The following is a 19,718-nucleotide window of genomic DNA, read 5'->3' on the forward strand; positions in this document are numbered from 1 at the left end:
GGCGCGCGGGGCGGGGCTTAGCGCAGGGAAGGGTCCTTGTGGAGCGGGCGGCTCCGCCACGCCCCCGCAGGGCGGGGCCCGTCCCGCATCCCCCTCCCCGGGCAGCGTTTCCAGCCGGAGCGTTTATGCGGCGCGCGGGGAAGGGGCGCCGGGGCCGCCATGTCGCGGCTGCACCAGAGCAGGTTGGTGTCTCTGTAGGGACGGGGGTCCTTCCCCTCCCCACCCTGCCGGGGCTGCGCTGCACGGGCTGGAGGCTCTCGAGAATCGGGAGCTCTGAGGGGTTGGGGGCTCTGGGGGGTCGCGGGTTGCCTGTACCAACCCTGATGTCGCCCGCGGCTTCGCTCCCCTCAGGATCGCGGACTTCCAGGAGGTGCTCGGCGAACCCACGGTGGCTCTGAGCAAGCTCCGCGAGCTGTGCTTCAGCGGTGAGTGCTGCGGGGACCACCCCGGGCCGGGGAAGGGGCTCCGGGCACGGCGGCGCCCCGGGCCGGGGAAGGGGCTCCGGGCACGGCGGTGCCCCGGGCTGGTGCCGCCTGGCTCGGGCTGTCCCCTGGGAGATCACCCCTTGGACAGCCCCAGCAGTGTCCCTGGGGAAGCTTCGTGCTTCCTCCCCGTGCCCCTCGGGGAGGAAAAGTGTTGCCAGGCCTGTTTGTGAGGTGACATCAGCAAGCCGCGGTGAGAGATGGGCTAACGTGGTTATTTTTCTGCCCGGTGTTCCACAGGAATTCCCTTTGATGGTGGGCTGCGCTGCCTGTGCTGGAAGGTGGGTTTTGCTTGCGGCGCTTTTCTTTCTTGGGAGTGATGCTTTGGGTTGATTAAGTACACATAGTGCTTTTTTGGCGGTTGAAGTTGTAAACAAACAATAAAGCCAGAGCTTAAAAGCCGCTAGAAGTCAGCAGTAATTTGTAGAGATCAGCATTTTGCATGTGAACAGCCTCAGTTTTAAGCAAGCAGTGCATTTTGGTCAGGTTAGCTATTGATCAGTCCTACAAATAGTTCTGTGTGGAAAGCCAGTCCCTGAAATATTCCTGACTGTTGCTTAGCAAAGTATTTGGCTTCCTGGAGAGAAATCCCAGTATTTTCCAAGAGCCAGTTTGAGCCACTGGGTTTGCTTTGCTCATCTTGCAGGACAGCTCATAGAATACTAATTCCTGTTCATCTGTTTCCTGTGCAGATACTCCTGAACTACCTCCCTTTAGAGAAAGCCTTATGGAGCTCTTTGCTGAAGAAACAGAGGTGAGGCTGTTGGTACTTGTCCCTTTATTTTCAAAGATATCTGCAGAGAAGAAGAATAGGCTTTAAATAATTAAATACTTTCATAAAACAAATTGTTCTTGTGTGTAATGTGCTGTTCTCCCTTCTGCCTGGTGGACTGACCCCTTCAATTACACTGAAGAGAAAATCAGATGCCTTCTAGCTGAGCAGGGTGGGGCAGAAACATCTGTTTGAGCTCTGTCTGTGTGCTCACCTTGACCTTACTTTCCTCATTTCAAATTCCTCTTTTCTTCTTTAAGGGATCTGTATTCCCAGTTCCTAAAGGAAATGATTATCCAGCCTGGGATTGCCAAGGCCAACCTGGGTGTTTCTAGGGAAGATGTGACCTTAGAGGATCATGTAAGTGTTGTTAAGCCTTTGTGCTGCAGAAAATTCCTTGGGGAGTTTCTGGCCCCCTGGGCTGCTCCTGGCTCTGTTCCCAACTGTTCTGCCCTGCCAAGGGGGGAGATGGTTCCCAGGGCTGGCACTTTTGTGGGTTCCCAGGTGCCAGCCTGGCACTTTTGTTGTGCTTGCCTTGAATGTATAATACTGGCAAAGCACCAGCAGCTCTGTAGAGAGCTGTTTCCAGCTGTGCACTTCCCTCCTCCTGCCCTTTGGGGCTGCCTGCCCAGGCCATGGGTCTCCTAGGGAAAGGGAGAGGCTCACAAGAGGTTCCTGGAGCCATGAGATGCTCCCCTGGGAATTTGGGTCCATGAGTGGATTTGGAGCAGAGGATAGAAAAGAAGCAGGAGAGTCAGGCTGGGCTGTGGTGTGGAAGGCAGGAGAGTTGATTATTTCTGATAATGCTGCTGGGTTGTTTTTTTTTTTTTTTAACAGACTATTTCCTGCATGTCTTGGCTTTCTCCTTCTCTGAAAGTGCTGTTAGGAGTGTGTGTGTGGGAGGAGTGAGTGAAGTAACTGATCAGAAGAGACTGTAAAATGATACAGCTGCTCCCATGACCATTCTGAGCGTTCACTCCCCTGCAGTCACCTGCCCCACTGTGATCTCTGCAGCCTTGGTGGTGTAAAACTGGCATGTCTGTAAAACCACACAGGCAGGTCACAGTGATCTCTGAATCCCTTGGAATGTAGCTTGTTGTTTTTTCCTTGGTTAGTTGTTAACTTTGTGTGGATCTTGGTGTGGAGAGAAGAACCACAACATCAAAGTGCTGGGTGGGTGGATAACTCTTACCCCAAGTCTAAATACCATCTCCATGGTACAGGTTTGGAGCTGCAGTCAGTTTTTTTTCCTTGTTAACAGAAGGAAAAAAAAAACTGATTTGGGAAAAAACTCTTGAAGAGATGAGTGAAAAGGATCTAAAATGTGAGAGAAAAAATGACCCTGATGTGCTCGGATTGTGCTGATGGCAGGGTGACAGCAGAAATGTTAAATCACTGTATGTTTACTGAGGATATTGATATGTGTGAAACACGCTTGTTCTGTTTCTGTTGTTTCTCTCTTCAGCCTCTCAATCCAAACCCAGACAGTCGATGGAACACTTACTTCAAGGATAATGAAGTGCTCCTCCAGATAGACAAAGATGTCAGGTGTGTGAGGCACAACCACTCAGATTCTGAACTTGGGTGGTTTGGTCAACAAATTGTACTTTGAAAAGGAAGTTTAATATTAAACCAAGCCTCTCACTCAACATGGGGCACGAACTTCCTTCTTGTCCCTGATTTCCTGCTGTGTCCATCCTAGGAGGCTGTACCCTGACATGGCGTTTTTCCAGCGCCCCACGGATTATCCCTGCCTGCTGATCCTGGACCCCCAGAACGAGTTTGAGACGCTGCGCAGGCGCGTGGAGCAGACCACGCTCAAGTCGCAGACGGTGGCACGAAACCGCAGTGGGGTGACAAATGTGAGCTCTGGGTTGGGGCTGTCCTTGTCACAGGGCAAGGTCTCAGGTTGGGAAAGGGAAGGGTCATTCTTGGGCTGTTCTCTGTTTCACTTTCTGCTTGTGCAGTGGAATTAAGGAAACACCCCAACAGATACTCAGCATTCTGGGGGCTGGACGTGGTGGAATCAGTTGAAGTGCCTGACAGACTGTAGGGAATTATAGATGTATTTAATTTTAAGGACTGTTTTTACCTGACTTCTGGTAGAATTTGGAGTCACAAGTTATTTTATGCCTGACATATGCGTTCCTGTATGGCAACAAAATACTGAAGAGTTAATTTACTATGAATTTATTACAAATTTCCATAGTCCTCCAGAACTGGATCTCAGACCTGGTATTAGGAGAAGAGCAGAGTAGCTGTTAAAATGTGCAGTCTCTTTCCCCTTTCTTGAGTGTTACAGCACACGTGCTATTGGGGAAGGTGGTTTCTCCCACAACTCTCAATACCCTTCCCTCATACTACTGACAAAGAAGTGGAACTGCTGTGGTTTTTACTGTGTGAGATCATGTGGTGCAATGATTCAGAAGGAACTGTGCATTACTGCACAAACTTTGTTCTTCAGGGACAGCCAGCCCCAGGACTTCTCTGCCTGTGTGCTCCCAGAGCTGCTTGTCTTGGTTTATGTGGTATAAACAGCCCAGATCTTGTGGGGGGCCTATGTGTGTTAAAAGCCAAGCTTGGCACATGTGCTGAGGGATCTGTGCCCCTTGGTTGTCCTGATTCAGCCTTGTTTTCCAGGTGAGCTCCCCTCTTAAAAGCACCCCCAGCTCTCTGAGCGAGTACGAAGTTCTGCCCAACGGCTGTGAAGCTCACTGGGAAGTGGTGGAGAGGATCCTGTTCATCTATGCCAAGCTGAACCCCGGGATAGCCTATGTCCAGGGCATGAATGAAATCGTGGGGCCTCTTTACTACACCTTTGCTACAGACCCTAACAGTGAATGGAAAGGTGAGGAAGCCTTTTGACTGCTCAGCAGTGGCCGTGGTACTGCGACTTCTCTGTGTGGCATGAGGAGTTTTGGGGAATTGGTGGGAGCTGAATGGGCTGGGAGTGGTGAGGACATGGGAAGTGGGGATTTTTGAGCAATTTTTGTTTATTTATTGAAGAAAATTCCCTTAGAAGCTCTTGTTTCCTTGTACTTTATATAGATGGTAAGGAAAAAATTGAAAGGGAGGACTTTGCCTGTTGCTTCTGCTTCACAGGAGCTCTGAGGGTGTGTGCTGGTGGCAGATTATGTTCTTGTGCATAGATAACTGTTTTGTGACCTCATGTCACGAAGACCTTGTGTTGACACAGGGTTAGTATCTGCTGTGGCTATGTAGATGTTTCTAGTTTAGAAAAAAACCTAAAAAAAAGGTTGTTTAGTTTTGACCCAGACCAAGCAAGTCAAGATCTGGTGGGATCTACTCCTCAGATCCAGTACAGCAACCAGATTATGGAACAAGGACAATTTTACAGCTCTGTACCTCTCTCAGTGAGGCTTCCTCTATTCTCCCATGTTCTTCTTTTCTTTCCCCAGAACATGCTGAAGCAGACACATTTTTCTGCTTTACCAATCTAATGGCTGAAATTCGGGACAACTTCATTAAGAGCCTGGATGATTCTCAGTGTGGTATTACCTACAAAATGGAGAAAGTGTACTCCACCCTGAAGGAAAAAGATGTGGAGCTGTATTTGAAACTGGTGAGGAGCCAGGTGTTTCTCTGGGTCTTGGGTGGGATGTGAGAAGTGGCTTAACCAAGAAGTGGCTTGGTTTTGTTAAACTGCTTGAGTAGAACACAGAGTGTATGAAAGGCTTTGCCTGTGGGGCAGAGACTCTTACCTGAGAGCTGAAACAGGCTCTCCTTAGAGTGAGCCCAGAGTGAGCTGACACAGCAAAGCTTCCTCCCCTGCCTGCCTCTGAAAGCAAACTGTGGTTGTTGCACAGCTGCCAGCTGGGAGGCTGAAGGGGCTTGGCCATGATCCTTGGTCACCTGCAGAGCTGGAGCTAGAGTTTTTACTCCCTTGTAGACATCAAAACATGAGTTTTGCTGTAGAGCTCTTCAGCATTCCAGGCTACAGAAATTGTTTCTTCTTTTAAGAACAAAATAAAAAACATCTTCTTTTAAGAACAAAATAAAAAACACTGCACACACACACTTCTATTGCCACTGGCTGCCCTGGCAGCACTGACTTAAACTCCATGGAGCACATTCCAAAGGAGAAGTGAAATCCAGTGAGCTGGATGATCCCACTGGCCAAATTATACTGTTCCCTTTCATTCAAAGGTTTTCAGCTGCTTTGGGTTTGTGTGAGTTTTGTAGAACACATAGAAGGCAGCTTTCATTACAAACATCTCCAGTCTTATAGTCCATTTGGTGTGAAAGTGCAAGGAGACTGGGAGGGAAAGCTATTCTTGTTACTGCAACCTTGACCAAATTACACTGAAGTCTTTTTCCGCCTAGAAAAGTCAGGATATGTTTCTTCTATAATCCAGAAGAGGGTTTGTCCACACAGTGACACAGCCCAGAGTGCTGGCTGGTACAGATCCACTGGGGAGAAAAACTGCTTAATGTTTGGCTGGCAGGAAATGGTCTTGGCCATGCAGCAGCTGGTCCTTAAGAATATCAGCAGAATCCTGAGCTTGTTTGACCTTGGTTAAACTTAGGCTATGTTGGATTTAGCATCAGAAAACAGGAAAACTTCAGGCTAAAGGTGCTTACAGCATGTTTTACCACCCATCAGTGTGAACTCTGTTCCATCTTTGTTTATCTTGGTGAATAGTAAAGCTTTTCATAAATACAAGGGTTCTGGAAAGGAGAGGAAATCCTGACAAACAGTGCCTGTGCTAGTGGGGGAGGGCTGCAGCTTTGCAGATAAAATACTGTTGAAATGGGAACTTTAAAATTACTTGGCAGGTTTAACAGAACACAATAGAGCCTTTAGGGAGAAAAGCTTCCTTTACTCCATGTTGTGGATGGATAGGGGAGCATTTTCTGACTTGGCTGGAGGTGTGGAGTGTGGCTGCACTGAAAATCTCTCAGTCAGGGTTGAATGGGAGAGTCTCCAAAGGATGCAAAGGTTTTCCTGCTGCTGCAGGATGAGCTGGGAGCTTAGAGCAGCACTGGGGAGGAGACAGGGATGGAAACATGGGGTGCATCTCTTGCCTGTAGGGAGCTGACCAGGAGCACGTACTCATTGTTTGCCTGGTGCCTGTCTGACAGCAAGAACAGAACATCAAACCCCAGTTCTTTGCCTTCCGCTGGCTGACGTTGCTCTTGTCCCAAGAGTTCCTGCTGCCAGATGTCATCCGCATCTGGGACTCCCTCTTTGCTGACGACAAGCGCTTCGATTTCCTCCTGCTCGTCTGTTGTGCCATGCTGACGTAAGTACACACACACAGCCTTCCTCTTCTTCTCTTCCATGGATCCAGGAGTCTTCTCTAGGCACGTGTTAGGGCATCTGGTGAAGAGGTTATCGGGTTTAAAGTTTCTTTGTAAACAGTCAAAAGTAGCTGGAATAATTTCCGTCTTTCAGACTCATCCGGGATCAGTTGCTGGAAGGAGACTTCACTCTGAACATGAGGCTGCTACAGGTAAGAATTGAGTGGGTGCAGAGAGCAATTGGAAAAGTCTTAAAATAGTGCTGTGAGAGAGGATGACAGTATGTGAGAGGGTGGGAGAGTATGCCTGGTTCAAGACAAGTACCACATTTGTGATGTTTGCTTGAAGGAAAATCTGCAGGGATCAGTGGGAGTCTTTAGCACATGCACCCTTTCTACCCTACAGAGAAATTATCATAGATTGGAGGTTTCTAATGTTCCTTTGGTTTGCAAAAACAAAATTTAATCATTTCAAGCAAAGATGTGGAATCTTATGTAACACTGCTAAACTTTTTGGCCAGAGGGTTTTGTTCAGTTCTGAGATCTGTGAGAGCCTTAGGTTGGAAACGCCTGCAATGCACGGTTGGATATCTCACGTTCTGCCAGTTCCTGCTTTGGGCTGTGCCAGATACTGGCTTTGATAAGGCTCTCTGGCATGAGACAGAGCCCTGTGTCAGGCCAGGTTACTGTGCCCTTGGAGGACAAAGTGAAAAAAAAACAACAAACCTTCTGGAAGGGTGTTGAAGTTTGATCAGTTACAAAACAGGAAACTGTAGCTGTTAAAGAAGTAACTGAACATGGCTGTGTGTTATAATAGGCCAAGAACTTTGTTGTCAAGGTTTGCCTTGCTTAAATAAAACAATCTGTATCAAGAATGCTGGGAAGTCACTGAATTGCCTTTGCTCCTTTGCCATAGGATTATCCTATCTCTGATGTTCATCTGATTTTGAAGAAGGCAAAGGAACTTCAAGATTCCAAATAGTCCATGGGCCTAACAAAAGGTGTCAGAGAACTGTGTGGCAGTGGATCTTGGGAGATGGCCCCTTGCAGTGTGCTGCACTAAAGCTCCTACTGGTCTCTGCAAGACTTCAGGTTTTGTTAGAACTACTGGCCACCTTGAAGACTTCTACTCTATTTATTAGGTCAAGGACTGATTACTTCCCTGTCTACTTGGGTCCTGCACTCCAGATTTTTCCACATCTCAAATGCCTCTTTGCTGCCAAAAGCAGTTCTTTGTATCTTTTTTTAATGACTTTGAGTTTGGGGAGAAAGAAACCTTCTGTCTGCATATCCCTGAAGGGATGGACTCCTGTATCGTGGAAGTAACACACGGAGTAACTTCTGATGGGGAAAGGACAGACTTAAGTCCAGTGAATTTTGGTGGGTGAGGATAGAAGGATCTTCCTCCTGTGAATAGAATGTATTCCAGTGAAGTCACCCATTCTGCCATTCAAGTGGATTCTGGATTCTCCTCTCTTGTGTCTGCACTTGGCCATCCCTGAGGCGTGTGAAGAAGAAGAAGAAGGTTGCATCACTTTCTGGTGAAGGTCACCTGGCAGTTTGCACTCTTTTGACTGGGAAAGAGACTTGGGAAGCTGAGGTGGGAGGACACGGTGACAGCTGGTGGCTCTGTGCACTCAAACTGCCTGAATCCAGAACTGCCTTATCAACGAGGTGTCCTTGAAAGCAACATTGTGGTGGTTTTAACCCCCCTATGAAGTGTAGTTCCAAGTCAAGCCTTACTACACACAGCCTTAGAGCAGGGAGGCCTCATGCTGCTCTGAACTGGAGCATATCCAGCTACAATCAGGATTCTGAAACACAAGAAATGGACACCTAATCATGTGCAATGAAGACAGATTATTTAGGGATTTATACAGGCACACAACTGGAGTTTTCTGCCTCAGTGGCTTAAATACTACTACTCCCATTAAGGTCTGGTCACAGTAACCTTGCTATTGTCTCACAGTACTTCTTGCCAGGAAGAGACAGTTCTGATCTGCAATAAGAGTCCTTCTCTAGCACAATCCAGCAGGCACAGAGGCATCTGTCATGAGCTGACTGCTGGGGCTGACCACTGTTCTGTCCTGGTCCTGTTGGAGTCACACTCCTGAGCTGGACACTTGTTCCTCCTGAGAGGGAAAACGGCTGCACTTCAGATATGGTCCAGTGGGCTCAGGTGAACAGGGACTGAGACAAACCACAGGGAGAACTGCTGAGCTGCACAGTGCTGAGCTGAGCAGAAACCCTAATCCTCAGAAACTGCCAGCACCCAGGTGCTTGTGTGGTGCAGAAGCTCTTGAGTGAACACTAATCCAACGTGCTTTTCCCTTTCTTTCTGTGCTGTGCTGGCTCACCTCTGCTGTTGGACACTGCAGTCTTTGGTATTTATGGGTGTTGATTTGTTAAAGGTCAGTCAGTCTTTGTTAGATCTGCTTAAGCTGCTGCTGGCCTAGACTTGCCCTAGCAGGAGGGATGCTGGCAGCCTTCAGCTTTTTTTCCTGGTGTTATTTCCTTCACTGAAGGCCTTCACAGGCTGCTGTAATTCTCACCAAGGTGTGTGGGGAGATGGCAGGACAGGTTGGTGCACGTTCCCATGTTCTTATTGGCAATCCCAAGCAATCTCTGCCTCTTGAGAAGATGCTCAAGTACCACTTGTGCAGCCATGTGTTGCTGCTGTGTTGCAAGAGCAATTTAAGGTTTAAAGCAATCTGTAATTAATACCTGTGGCAACAGCATCCCTCTCTGCTGCAATCTTTTCTTGAGGGTATAGTTTTCCTCCAAGAAAAATGGGACAGGTAGACCAGGGCAGCAGTGTGGTGGAGCATCCTGGGCTGCTCTGGCCACTGGGTGGATGTTCTCTCTGAGCTGCTCCAGGTGGTCTTATCAGCTCTTGGGTACCTGCACTAGGGAGGCTTTTGGCCAGACCTGGTGTGGTCAAAGAGCCTCCTGAGAGGTTCTGTACAAATGTAGAACCAGAGGGCCCCACTCTTGGGAGGCAGAATTGTACCTGCTCCAAACACTTCTGCCTCAGAACTGCTATAAATACTGCAGCTTTCCCATTCCATGCACAAACTCTGCTCTCATCTCCCTGAATCCTTGCCTGGGCTGTTCATTCTGGGTTCCCCTGGCAGGGTTTCCTTATGCTGGAATTTCTTACTGGCAACAGGACCATCTATGAGTGTTCCTGTTCTGAGCAGCTGGAAGTCTCCTTAAAGTAACCTGAGGAGGCAGCAGGCAAATCAGGATGAAAGCATTACTTGGAGATGAACTTGTGCACGTTTCCAGCATAGCTTTGGGCCCTGGGGGTGACCATCCCACTGGGGAAGGCACAGGGGAGGTGGCAGCACAGGTGTGGTGCTGCTTTCTCCCTTCCTCGGTGTGCAAGGCCTTGTGTTCTGTCACCTTGCTTCAGGGGGTGACAGTGAGTGCTTTTGGAAGGAGTTTGCAGTGGTTTAAAGGGATGCAGTGAGAGATTTGGCTGCTGGAAAGGATCTCTGGGATAAATTCTGTAGCCTTATCCAAACTATGGCTGCCAAACCTATTGAGTTCTGTGGGGAGAGCTTGCAACAACTTTGAAACGTCCAGACAGGCTGTTCCATACATAAAAAGCTGTTTTATATTCTGCTTATTTCCTTCCTGTGTGGTAGAACTTCTGTCCTGCTGTTGAAAGGAGTGGTACTTTTCATTGTCTTGGGACATCTATTTCTTTATTCCAAGACTTTCTCCGTTCTTTAAGAGCAAAACCAGATTTTCTGAGGGGACAAAAGAAAGTCTTAACCTTTTACCAGCTTTTGAATCTCCTCGTGTTGCCCTTGGCTTCATTCCTCAAGGTTTTTGGTGATTTATTTTTCTTGTTTTTGAAGTGAGACAATACTTAACTGGTGTTTCCTTACTTGTGTGACCAAGTAACACCTGTTCCAGCCTTGAGATGTTTCTGCTTCTGGTTTCTTACAATCCTGACCTGCTGAAAGAGCTGATATTTAGGGTGGGAGGTGTTAGTCTGGGGTGCCTTGGGGACCCATTATCTCACAGGGACTTGAACAAAGGATGTTTAAATGGGTCTTAGCATGTGTTCCTCACAGGCAGGACTACTGCCAGGCAGGGGAAAGGGAAATCACCTTCAGCTGGGAGGGAAATCAGGACACTCCTGGATTTGGGAAGAGATGAGCTTTCCCTGGGAAGGAGAGGTCTGTTCTGCCTGCACCTCACTGCAGTTCAAGCTTTGTAGAACTTGGTGGCTTTGCCAGTGAGGTGGATCAAACTGCTGGTGGTGGTCACTCGGGAGACTGATTTTGAGTTGGAATTTTGTGATTCCACCTAGAATTATTCACACTTCGGCATTGAACAGAGTGAAGGCCAGAAGTTGTTTTGGGAATCTGGGGTGTTTGGGAATCAGAGGCTGTTTTTCCCGAAGGAATATCAGTGACTTTGTTGTAGCTGTTTGGGGCAGTCTTCTAAAATGCCCTTTCCCCAAAGAAAGGGACAGATAACACTTTTTTTTTTTTTTTTTCCCACTTTATTTGCGAAGAACTGCCAGAAAATGGTGTAGTGAACATTTCATCACTCCTTCTTTTATACTTTTTTTTTCAAACACTATTTTTGTAAGGTTTCCTTTAACTAAACGGATGTCTGTGCAAACCTCTCCCGTTGGTGTGAGTCGGAGTTGGGGCCGCTCCAGCCTTTCTGCGGTGTCCGTAGGTGTGACAGAGAGCCCTGGGGAACCCGCCCGGCTCCTCCACCGCCTTCTCCTTTCCGCCATGGGTTTGCTTTGCCTTCCCCAGGAATACGCGGCACGGGTGCCACCGCTCCTGCGAGCGCTCTGGGTGGCGGTGGGCGCGGGTGTCCCCGGTGCCCGTGTCCCCGGTGTCCCCGGTGTCGGTGTGCCCGTGTCCCCGGTGTCCCCGGTGCCCCCGTCCCCGGCCGTTCCCCAGGACAGCAGCCCCGGGATCGCGGCGCGCCCGCCGCTCCCGCTGTGCGCGCTCCCCCTTAAAGCGGCGATGCCGCCGGCGCAGCGCGGCCGCCCGGGGCCGGGCCGCGGCCCGTTTAAGGCGGGGCCGGGCCGCGCGGTGGAACGGCCATGCTGCGGGCCCGGTGGGTGCTGCCGCTGGCGGTGGGCGCGGGGCTGGGGGCGGCCCTCGCCCGCTGGGAGCGCCGGGAGCACCGGGAGCGGGGCGATGCGGCCGAGGGGCTGCTGGCCCGCCTGCCCGTGCTGCCCGTCGTGGCGGCGGCCAGCCTGCCCGCGCCACCGGGCTCGGTGCGCACCGAGCTGAGCAAGTACGGGCTGCCCGGGCTGGCGCAGCTGCGGAGCCGCGAGTCCTACGTGCTGTGCTACGACCCGCGGAGCCGCAGCGCGCTCTGGGTTATCGAGCAGCTCAACCGCGACACGCTCAGCGGCGCTTCCGACCGCGCCGCCTGCGACTTCCAGGAGGACGACACGGTGCACGAATATCACCGCGCCACCAACGCCGACTACCGCGGCAGCGGCTTCGACCGCGGGCACCTGGCGGCCGCCGCCAACCACCGGTGGAGCCAGAAGGCCATGCGGGACACGTTCTACCTGAGCAACATCGCCCCGCAGGTACGGCCCGAGGCTGCGCGGGGAGCCGGAGCTGCCCGCGTTCAGGGAAACCCCCGGGAGAGCCGCTGTGTTTGTGCCTGCAGCTGTTCAGGCAGAGAGGGGTCAGAGTCACTCGGAGGTGCCGATTTACTGATAGATTTAACAGCAGGGATCCTGCAAATGCACCTGCCTGTGTGTGCCTCTCAAGCCATGAAAGAGAGACCCCGTTCAGCGCAGTTCCTGTCAGGAGCAGAATTAAACAATTAGATGCACACTTGCTAAAACTTGCAGCCTTAGGCAATGGGTGTGCAAACCAGGCCATCACTGCTCCCAAAGCAGAGGTGATAGTGGAGATTTGGTATGGAAAGTGCTTGGGGCTCTGTGAGATGTGTTACTCTAAACAGTGAGGAAATACCCCAGCAACTGACTACTGGCTGTGTTTCTAGAATCCTCATTTAAATCAGAATGCCTGGAATAACCTTGAGAAGTACTGCAGGAGCTTGGCAAAAAACAACAGGAATGTCTACGTCTGCACAGGACCCCTCTTCCTGCCCAGGTAAACACAAGAGCTGAGCTGGACTAGCACCCAAAAGATGCATTGAGCTTGCAAAGGAAAACAGGCTGAGGGACCAGGAGGGGTCTACTAAGGGCCCTCTCAGTAGGTGAGACCAGCTGTGCACAGAGGTTCTGTGGAAAGGTACCTTAGAATTAGTTTATGTATTTCCCATCCAGATGATGATTTCATGAGTCAAGTGGGATTGCCGAGCTGCAGTGTAACCAGCTTGTTTTTGTTGTCAGTCCTTAACAATTTAGTAGATTAGCTGATTACCAGATTAGACTGCAGACCCCATCCCTGCAGAATAAAACTTTCAGGTTCAATGTCATGGACTGCTTCTCCACTTAAGGACGTGACTTTATTTTCAAAGATCTCCACATAGCACCAAAGAGCAGCTGTCTCATGTTGAGATCTCTTCAGGAGCAGGAAGTAGCTTGGAAAGTCTGTTAAAGAGAGCCAGCAGGGAGGGGATTTGGGAGCAGCCCCAATGCTCAGCTCACCCTCACCATGTCACATAGCCTCTGCCCCAGCCATGTTTTACAGCCCTGTTGCAGAGGCAGAGCTGCTGCCTGCTGTGGGTGGGGTCTTAGGGGCTGTTGGAGGACTGAGGGGGTGGAGTGACACCAAAGCAGGAGCTAACCTGGGATGTTGCTGTTGGTGCAGGATGGAGGCTGATGGGAAGATGTATGTGAAGTACCAGGTGATTGGGAAGAACAACGTGGCTGTCCCCACCCATTTCTTCAAGGTGCTCATCTTGGAAAAGGAAAGTGGGGAGATTGAGTTGCGCTCCTACGTGATGCCCAACAGCCCTGTGGATGATAAAATCCCCCTGGAACGGTTCCTGGTTCCCATTGAGAGCATTGAGAGAGCCTCAGGGCTCCTCTTTGTCCCAAACATCCTCAGGAGAACAAGTAACTTGAAAGCCATCACAGCTGGAAAGCAGTGAACCCTGATTAGAACAAATACAGGTAACCCCTGGCAAGGGACTGGCAATCACTTGCAGAATTCCTTGTGTAAATGTGGGAATTAAGATTCAAACCTGTGCTTCTCCACTGTTCCCCTTGTGTCTGACTGAAACACACACAGAGCAGGGCTCCAGAGTGGTCCTGCAGGAGGCTCAGGAGCACCTGACACTGTAGTAGCTCTCTAGGATTTGCTCCTAATCCACTGCTGCCTTGGAGTTGTGTGAGGCTCACTCAGGCAGAAAGGGAAGTCAACTGTTGCTGTTCAGCAGGGAAGGAGGGGAGCAAGGTGGGTGCCAAGGGAGCAGAGGAGGAGTTCCTGCCTTCCTGTGGCCAAAGAACTGTACAATTGTTTTCTTTCAGAAGATGGTTTTAGCAGTAAAGCTTTGAACCCATGGTATTGGTTGTTTCTTATCTGCTCTCACCAAAGCTCTGAATATCTCAGCAGGAGGAGGGGAGGATGGAGCCAACTTTTCCAGCTGCTTTCCTGTCTGAGCTCACTGTAGGCAGAGCTTAAGGCATCACAGACAGGGCCAGACTGTAATGAGATGATGTGTTTCAGTGCTGAGGCTCAATTGAAGCTCCAGCCCTTCCTGCTGTTGGGAAAGATGAAGCCTTGAAGGGGGGCTGGGGGAAGTCAGGCTGAGGCAGGAACAGCTTCTTGGCATAAGGATAAGTTTTGACTTTGTTTCAGTCTGAAGGCCACATTGCTCCAGAGGCACTGCCTGAAATCCAGGCCCACACCTGGATTTCACAGCAACTGAGGTTCCATACAGCTTTATTGCCACCCCAGATGTCAGAGTTGCTGAGACCAAGTCTGCTGCCAGCCTCATACCAACTGCTGGGAAGCAGCAACCAGCCCTGGACCACGCAGGCAGGAGGGCACAGATTTGGGCTCCCAGCAGCAGTGAAGGCCTGGCTGGGTGTTGGGGTGTGTCCACAATGAGCCTCTGTGAGCCACCTGCACTCCCAGAGCCCAGAGCACGCTTGCTTAAACTGCTGATGAACAAGGTGAGAGACAGCTCTTTGTGTGGAGCTCCAAACAGAGTTTATTGCAATGTAGAGGGTCCAGGGACAGAGGCCAAACAAGGCTCAGGACGCAGGGTTTATAAGGGGGAAAAGGGGCGGATCTGAGGGTCAAGGGCCAATGGGAACTGAGTACAATTGTATGGAGGCGGGGCAGCCAACTGGGGAACCAATGAGGTAACAGGGGTGGAGCACTGCAATAAACCAGCACCAATAGGAGACAAGGAAGGGGAGAACATTCTAGAGAGAGTCCATATAAGGAAAAAAGAGCAGTTGGACTGGGTGATACCAATATAAGGTGTGGCATTAACATGGGTCTGCCAGCACTTATGGGTGAGACCACTGCATTCAGAGCCGTGTCTCTCTTTGACCCTGGGTCTCCACAGCTGGGCAGTGCTGCCAGTTCCAGTCACACTGTGCCTTGGTCCCTCCAGGCTCCTGGAGTGACCTGCCCAGCACCCCACATTTGAAGAGCTGCCTCCCCAAGGGCAAGGTCAGTGGTTTCCCTTCCCTCAGGTGTCTTTGGGTGTCTTCACAGCCTCCTCAATGTGTGGTCTCAGCGCAGACAGAGAGATCAGCAGCGCTTCCTGCAGCAGAGCCAGGGCAGTCAGAGCACACCTGGGCCATGTGTCACTGCCCAGGCAGACACCCAGCACTGCCCTGTGCACACCCAGCACCCTCAGCCCTACCTCTGTCCGGATGGTTCTGCTGCCTTGGCTGGGACACGTGTTCAGGTAGAAGTCAAACAAGATGCTTGGGTCGGTGACCTCCAGGTTTGGGTCCACATCAACCCCAGCTTCCAAGCCCTCAAGGCCTCCAAATACAACAAGGGCATGCCTGGGGAGAGCACAAGGACAGGGTGAGAGGGCAGACTGTCTAGGTCAGCATCCAGGCTCCCGTGTGCTGCTGAAACAGGGAGCTGTGTTGTTGCTGACAGTGCCCACTGCAGCTGCCTCCCCAATGGCCAATGTGACAGCCCCTGCTACCAACTGCAGAGAAGGAGGAAAAGAATTGGCCTTGTTCTGAGGTATTTCCCCTGCTCTGCTGCCTGCACCAGCCTCACTGGGAGTTCTGAGTGGGGCCAAGCAGGCAGGACACAAACCTGAAGGAGGGCAGAGTGACCTGGTCCACGGAGCTGCCCCGCTCTGAGGTGCCAATAGAGAGATCATAACCTTCCTTGAATGGGCACTCGGAAAAGACAGCACCTGGAAAAGAGAGTTTGGAGTTACTGCTGCCATGTCCTCAACCATGTGCCTTCTGGACAGGCTAAAACACTCCATGGTTAAGTGGTGGCAGCAAGAGTTGCTTTCAGTGCCAAAAGTGCAGCTTGAGACAGAATGACTCCTCCTTCCCACATAATTCCCTTGCTGCAAGAGTCTCCCACATCCTTTTCCTCAAAGCTCAAGACAGGTGCCAGGAACCATCCCCTAACAGCTTACAGTGTTCCTACAAGGTCCAATCAACCAGAAGATACAAAAAGAATTTTCCAGGGCTCTTGAACTCAAATTTGATTGCTGGCTGTGATGTGAATGAGTGGGATGTAGTTAAGGAAATAGAGAGGGGCATCAACTCATCTCTTGCTGTTGTGCAGCCCTTTGGAGCAATGGTGAGTGGAGGTTACAGGGCACAGTCCTGGAGGGTGACTGGGGTGGTTCATGCCTTGTTTCATCCCTTAAGTCTGCCTGCCACGTGGCTGCTGGCTGCACATGTAACATGCACATCTCCTTCAGACAAGATTTCTAGGAAAGGGGCCTGAGAACTGGTGTGGACACCCAGGCAGGGAATCTCTGTGGATACTCACTCAGGCAGGAGGCCAGGCGGACGCTGTAGCCCCAGTACAAGCCTGAGACTGCCCGGGGGTGCTGCGAGGACACCACGGTGCCTTTCCGCACTTTGGCTTCTGAAAGAAAGCAAAGAGGTTAAACAGCCCCTGTGATCTGGTGAGATTTGACCAGCCACAGCCATCACCCTCTTTTTTTCCAGAATGTGAATAAGTATTCTGGAAATTTGGTGAGTTTTGGAAAGCCTGTGAGTGTGTTTGGGCTGTTTACTGCTGAGAAGAAGTGACAGTTCTTTCCAGTTCTTGAGGCAGGCATGGTAAGGGTGTTATTAGATTTGTGTATGGAGTGAAGGGAACATGCAGAACTGTTGGGTACCTTCAAACCTGTCATACAGAAGGACCAGCTCCTGCAGGACTGAAGTTTACAGATGCTCCTGGGGCCATGGATTACCTGGATTCTGGGGCTCCTTCAGGCGCACGGTGACTCGCAGACCAGGGTTCAGCTGTTTGTCAATCTGCACCTCCTGCAGTGACAGTCACCATCAGAACCAGACATTCTGGAAGGACTGGGGAAGGTGGGGAAGGAAGGGAATCCTTTGAGGAAGTGGGGGTCTATTCTGGCATGGAGCTGAGATGAAGAGCTCTGTGTGTGGGTCAGGGGCTTGCTCATCAGTCTGAAGCTTATTTTGCTACTCAAAGGTTCAGCTGCATCAGTAAAGCAATGATCTGTTGGAATGCCTGGGGCCTGCTGGGGCCTGGGAAGCCACAAATATTACCAAGTCAGAAGGGACAAGACAGCAACAACCTTAAACCCCCCACCAGCCAACTGCAGAAACCCAGCAGGACCCACCCTGCCTGCTGCAAATCTGCCAGAGAGACAAGGGAAGTTGTTCTGGCATCTGTGGGTAACAGACACACCTTCCTCATCCCACAGTTAACAAAAGAGCCTCGGCCTGGCTTGGTTGGCCGGTCCAGCACGACGCCCTCCCGGTACTCCGAGTCCTCGTCCATCCGCATGTGGTGGGGGCTGTCCAGGGGGTTGAGCAGCCCTAGAACAGCACAGAACAAAGAGGTGCTGGGGGAAAACATAGGTGTAGGTGCAGGTGCTCCCCTGCTCCTTCCCTCTCAGGTCCAGTGCTGAAGTGGGGAAAAGTCCTGGCTGTCCCACACACAAGGAGCCAGAGCTCAGGAAGGAGAGAGACAACTGCATTTACCTGCAAACTGCAGGTCCTCGTGTTTTGGAAAAAAGGATTTCCTCAAGTACCTGTCACCAGAGAAAGGTGAAATGTGAAAAGGTGTGTTTATGGAATCTGGATCTCAATTCTAGCCCTGTTCTGACTCAAAGGAGCTGAGTATACAGAAAAGCAAACTTACTGAGGGCACTCCAAGTACTGCAGGATCCGAGCCAGCTGCACACAAGCCTTGCCTTTCTTCCCAATTCCTTCAAAATCTCCCTCCACACTCCTGAAAGTGAAAGCAAGCAGCTTGTTAACTCAGCATGAGATTGGTCAAGTCTCCAGAAGACCAAGCCTTGCTTCTTAATCTGACACCAGCAGCACATCCCTCTCCTCTAACCCTTCTAAGAAGGCTGCTCCAGAGACAATCTGTTAACAAATCATCCTTGGAACTCTCTCCAAGCCTAGTACCTTTTTCAGGTTTTTGGGTTTTTTTTTTTTAATCTTTCTGTATTAATGTGATGTGTCAAGATATCCTGTTCCTCCACAGCAAGGTTTAAGGGTACAGGAGAACTTGGCCTCCTGTTGCTTTGTCAACCCCATGTTGGGATAAATGATCTGAGCTGCCAAGGGCAGTTCAGTCAACATCTTTTTCCCTGGGGTATAGTGGTCCCTGTAATCCTGGCACTGGGGAGAGGGACATGCAGTTCCTTCCTGGCCTTAGCTTAATAGAAGAATGAAGAAACAGAAAGCTGAGAGGAAATATCATGTAGAACAACATGGCTCTTCCTTCAGAGAATCACAGAATGGCCTGGGTTGGAAGGGAACTTGACAGGAGGTGGAACAAGATGATCTTTTATGAGCAGGAACACCTTCCTCTATCCCAATTTGCTCCAAGCCCCATCCAAGCTGGCCTTGGACAGGCACAGTGCAACCACAGCTTCTCTGGGGAAGCTGTGCCAGTGCCTCACCACCCTCAGAGGGAAGAACTCTTTCCTGAAACCCATTCTAAGCGTGCTCTCTTTCAGTCTTGCCTTACTTGACATCCTCTCCGTGCTCGTCGAACACCACGATCTCATCCACGCAGAAGATGGCGCAGGCGCGGGCGATCTGTCCGGCCAGGTAGGAGCGCAGGGCCGGCGACTGCGCGTTGTTCAGGATGGAGCCGGGCAGGGCCACGCTCAGCGTGTGCGGCCGGCCTGGGGAGCAGAGACATGAGAGAGCCGGTGTGCAGCGTCACATCTGCTGCTTCGGCTGCGCTCCTGCGTGATGGGGGAAAAGCAACTTCTGTTTCTTAGATTAATCACTGGTTTTCTCTTTAGAAGGATCTCTACTGCAGTGGTTGCTGCACAGTGTTTGTGCCTGTTTGGGCATGTGGACTGATCCACACCGGATCTGTGAAGTAACACCTTTCCTATCGATAGGTGACACCGACTGCCTTTTAACAGCCAGGTTTTCTAGCACTTTCCACCCAGGTCTCCCCACTGGGTCACAGCAGCATCACCTCTGTCTTCCTTCTGCTCCTCCTGCGTCTGGGCTTCTTGTTCTGCCAGCTCTCGCATCCGCTGTTTGTCCAGTTTCTTCAGCAGCTTAATCTCCTTCCATTTCTTCGTCTCTGCTTTCCCTGGGACGGAGAACAGCGCCTGGCATTAAACACCGCGCCGTGACCGCCTAGCGGCCGCAGCCCCCGCAATACTCGGCCTTCCTTACTCTCCTGCTTCCAGCGCCGCCAGTCCACCTTCCTGTCCTCAACCTACGGGGACAGCACGCGTTACCGCCGGGCTCCCCTCCGAGCCGGACCCGGGGAACGGCCCGGGCTCCCCTCAAGGTCGCGGGCTGGACCCAGGCCCCCCTTAGCGCCCACCTGCGCGCCTCTGGGCCGCTTCCCCACGCCGCTCTCCGTGTCCGCCATCTTCCCCGCGCTGCCGGCCGCGCCCCCGCGCTGCTGATTGGCCGGAGGGCTCAGGCTCCGCCCACGGTGGGGAGGAGCCTATGGTCACGTGGTTGGTGTTTGAGCGGCCCGCGCGGCAGCGGAGCTAAGCAGGGTCGGTCGCGTTCTGCGGGAGGATGGGTGACCCCAGGCGCAGCCCCGGGCGCCGAGGAATATCACAATTCCCATGTGGGAGTGTGTATAAAATCTGTGT

At 51.2% G+C, this 19,718-nt stretch overlaps 3 protein-coding genes across 5 annotated transcripts; 2 read left to right on the plus strand and 1 right to left on the minus strand.

Annotated features, from left to right (window-relative positions):
* The first annotated feature begins 25 nt into the window (after nt 1–25).
* Nucleotides 26–10,445, plus strand: TBC1D13 (TBC1 domain family member 13). 2 transcript variants are annotated; one of them, XM_054646316.2, is made up of 12 exons: nt 26–182; nt 352–425; nt 723–763; nt 1,175–1,236; nt 1,515–1,614; nt 2,720–2,802; nt 2,957–3,116; nt 3,895–4,102; nt 4,674–4,837; nt 6,358–6,518; nt 6,671–6,728; nt 7,432–10,445. In XM_054646316.2, the coding sequence occupies exons 1-12, from the start codon at nt 160–162 to the stop codon at nt 7,495–7,497; spliced, it is 1,200 nt and encodes a 399-aa protein (XP_054502291.1). In that variant the 5' UTR covers nt 26–159; the 3' UTR covers nt 7,498–10,445. The 2 variants fall into 2 exon arrangements, with proteins under 2 accessions (XP_054502291.1, XP_077045496.1); XM_077189381.1 differs by lacking the exons at nt 6,671–6,728; nt 7,432–10,445 and having other exon boundaries at nt 6,307–6,427.
* A 987-nt stretch (nt 10,446–11,432) lies between these two features.
* Nucleotides 11,433–13,993, plus strand: ENDOG (endonuclease G). The gene is made up of 3 exons (XM_054646372.2): nt 11,433–12,096; nt 12,522–12,631; nt 13,295–13,993. Exons 1-3 carry the CDS (start codon nt 11,596–11,598, stop codon nt 13,575–13,577), a joined length of 894 nt encoding a protein of 297 aa, XP_054502347.2. The 5' UTR covers nt 11,433–11,595; the 3' UTR covers nt 13,578–13,993.
* Nucleotides 13,994–14,618: 625 nt separating this feature from the next.
* Nucleotides 14,619–19,543, minus strand: SPOUT1 (SPOUT domain containing methyltransferase 1). Of its 2 annotated transcripts, XM_077189382.1 has the most exons (12): nt 19,439–19,543; nt 19,285–19,327; nt 19,079–19,198; nt 18,614–18,773; nt 17,774–17,863; nt 17,614–17,663; nt 17,318–17,448; nt 16,851–16,923; nt 16,421–16,519; nt 15,722–15,824; nt 15,309–15,456; nt 14,619–15,206 (listed from the first exon to the last, which is right to left on the minus strand). In XM_077189382.1, the coding sequence occupies exons 1-12, from the start codon at nt 19,484–19,486 to the stop codon at nt 15,132–15,134; spliced, it is 1,140 nt and encodes a 379-aa protein (XP_077045497.1). In that variant the 5' UTR covers nt 19,487–19,543; the 3' UTR covers nt 14,619–15,131. The 2 variants fall into 2 exon arrangements, with proteins under 2 accessions (XP_077045497.1, XP_077045498.1); XM_077189383.1 differs by lacking the exon at nt 19,285–19,327 and having other exon boundaries at nt 19,439–19,531.
* Between the last annotated feature and the right edge of the window lie 175 nt (nt 19,544–19,718).

Source organism: Agelaius phoeniceus, chromosome 21 (assembly GCF_051311805.1).
Source record: "Agelaius phoeniceus isolate bAgePho1 chromosome 21, bAgePho1.hap1, whole genome shotgun sequence".
Lineage (NCBI taxonomy): Eukaryota > Metazoa > Chordata > Aves > Passeriformes > Icteridae > Agelaius > Agelaius phoeniceus.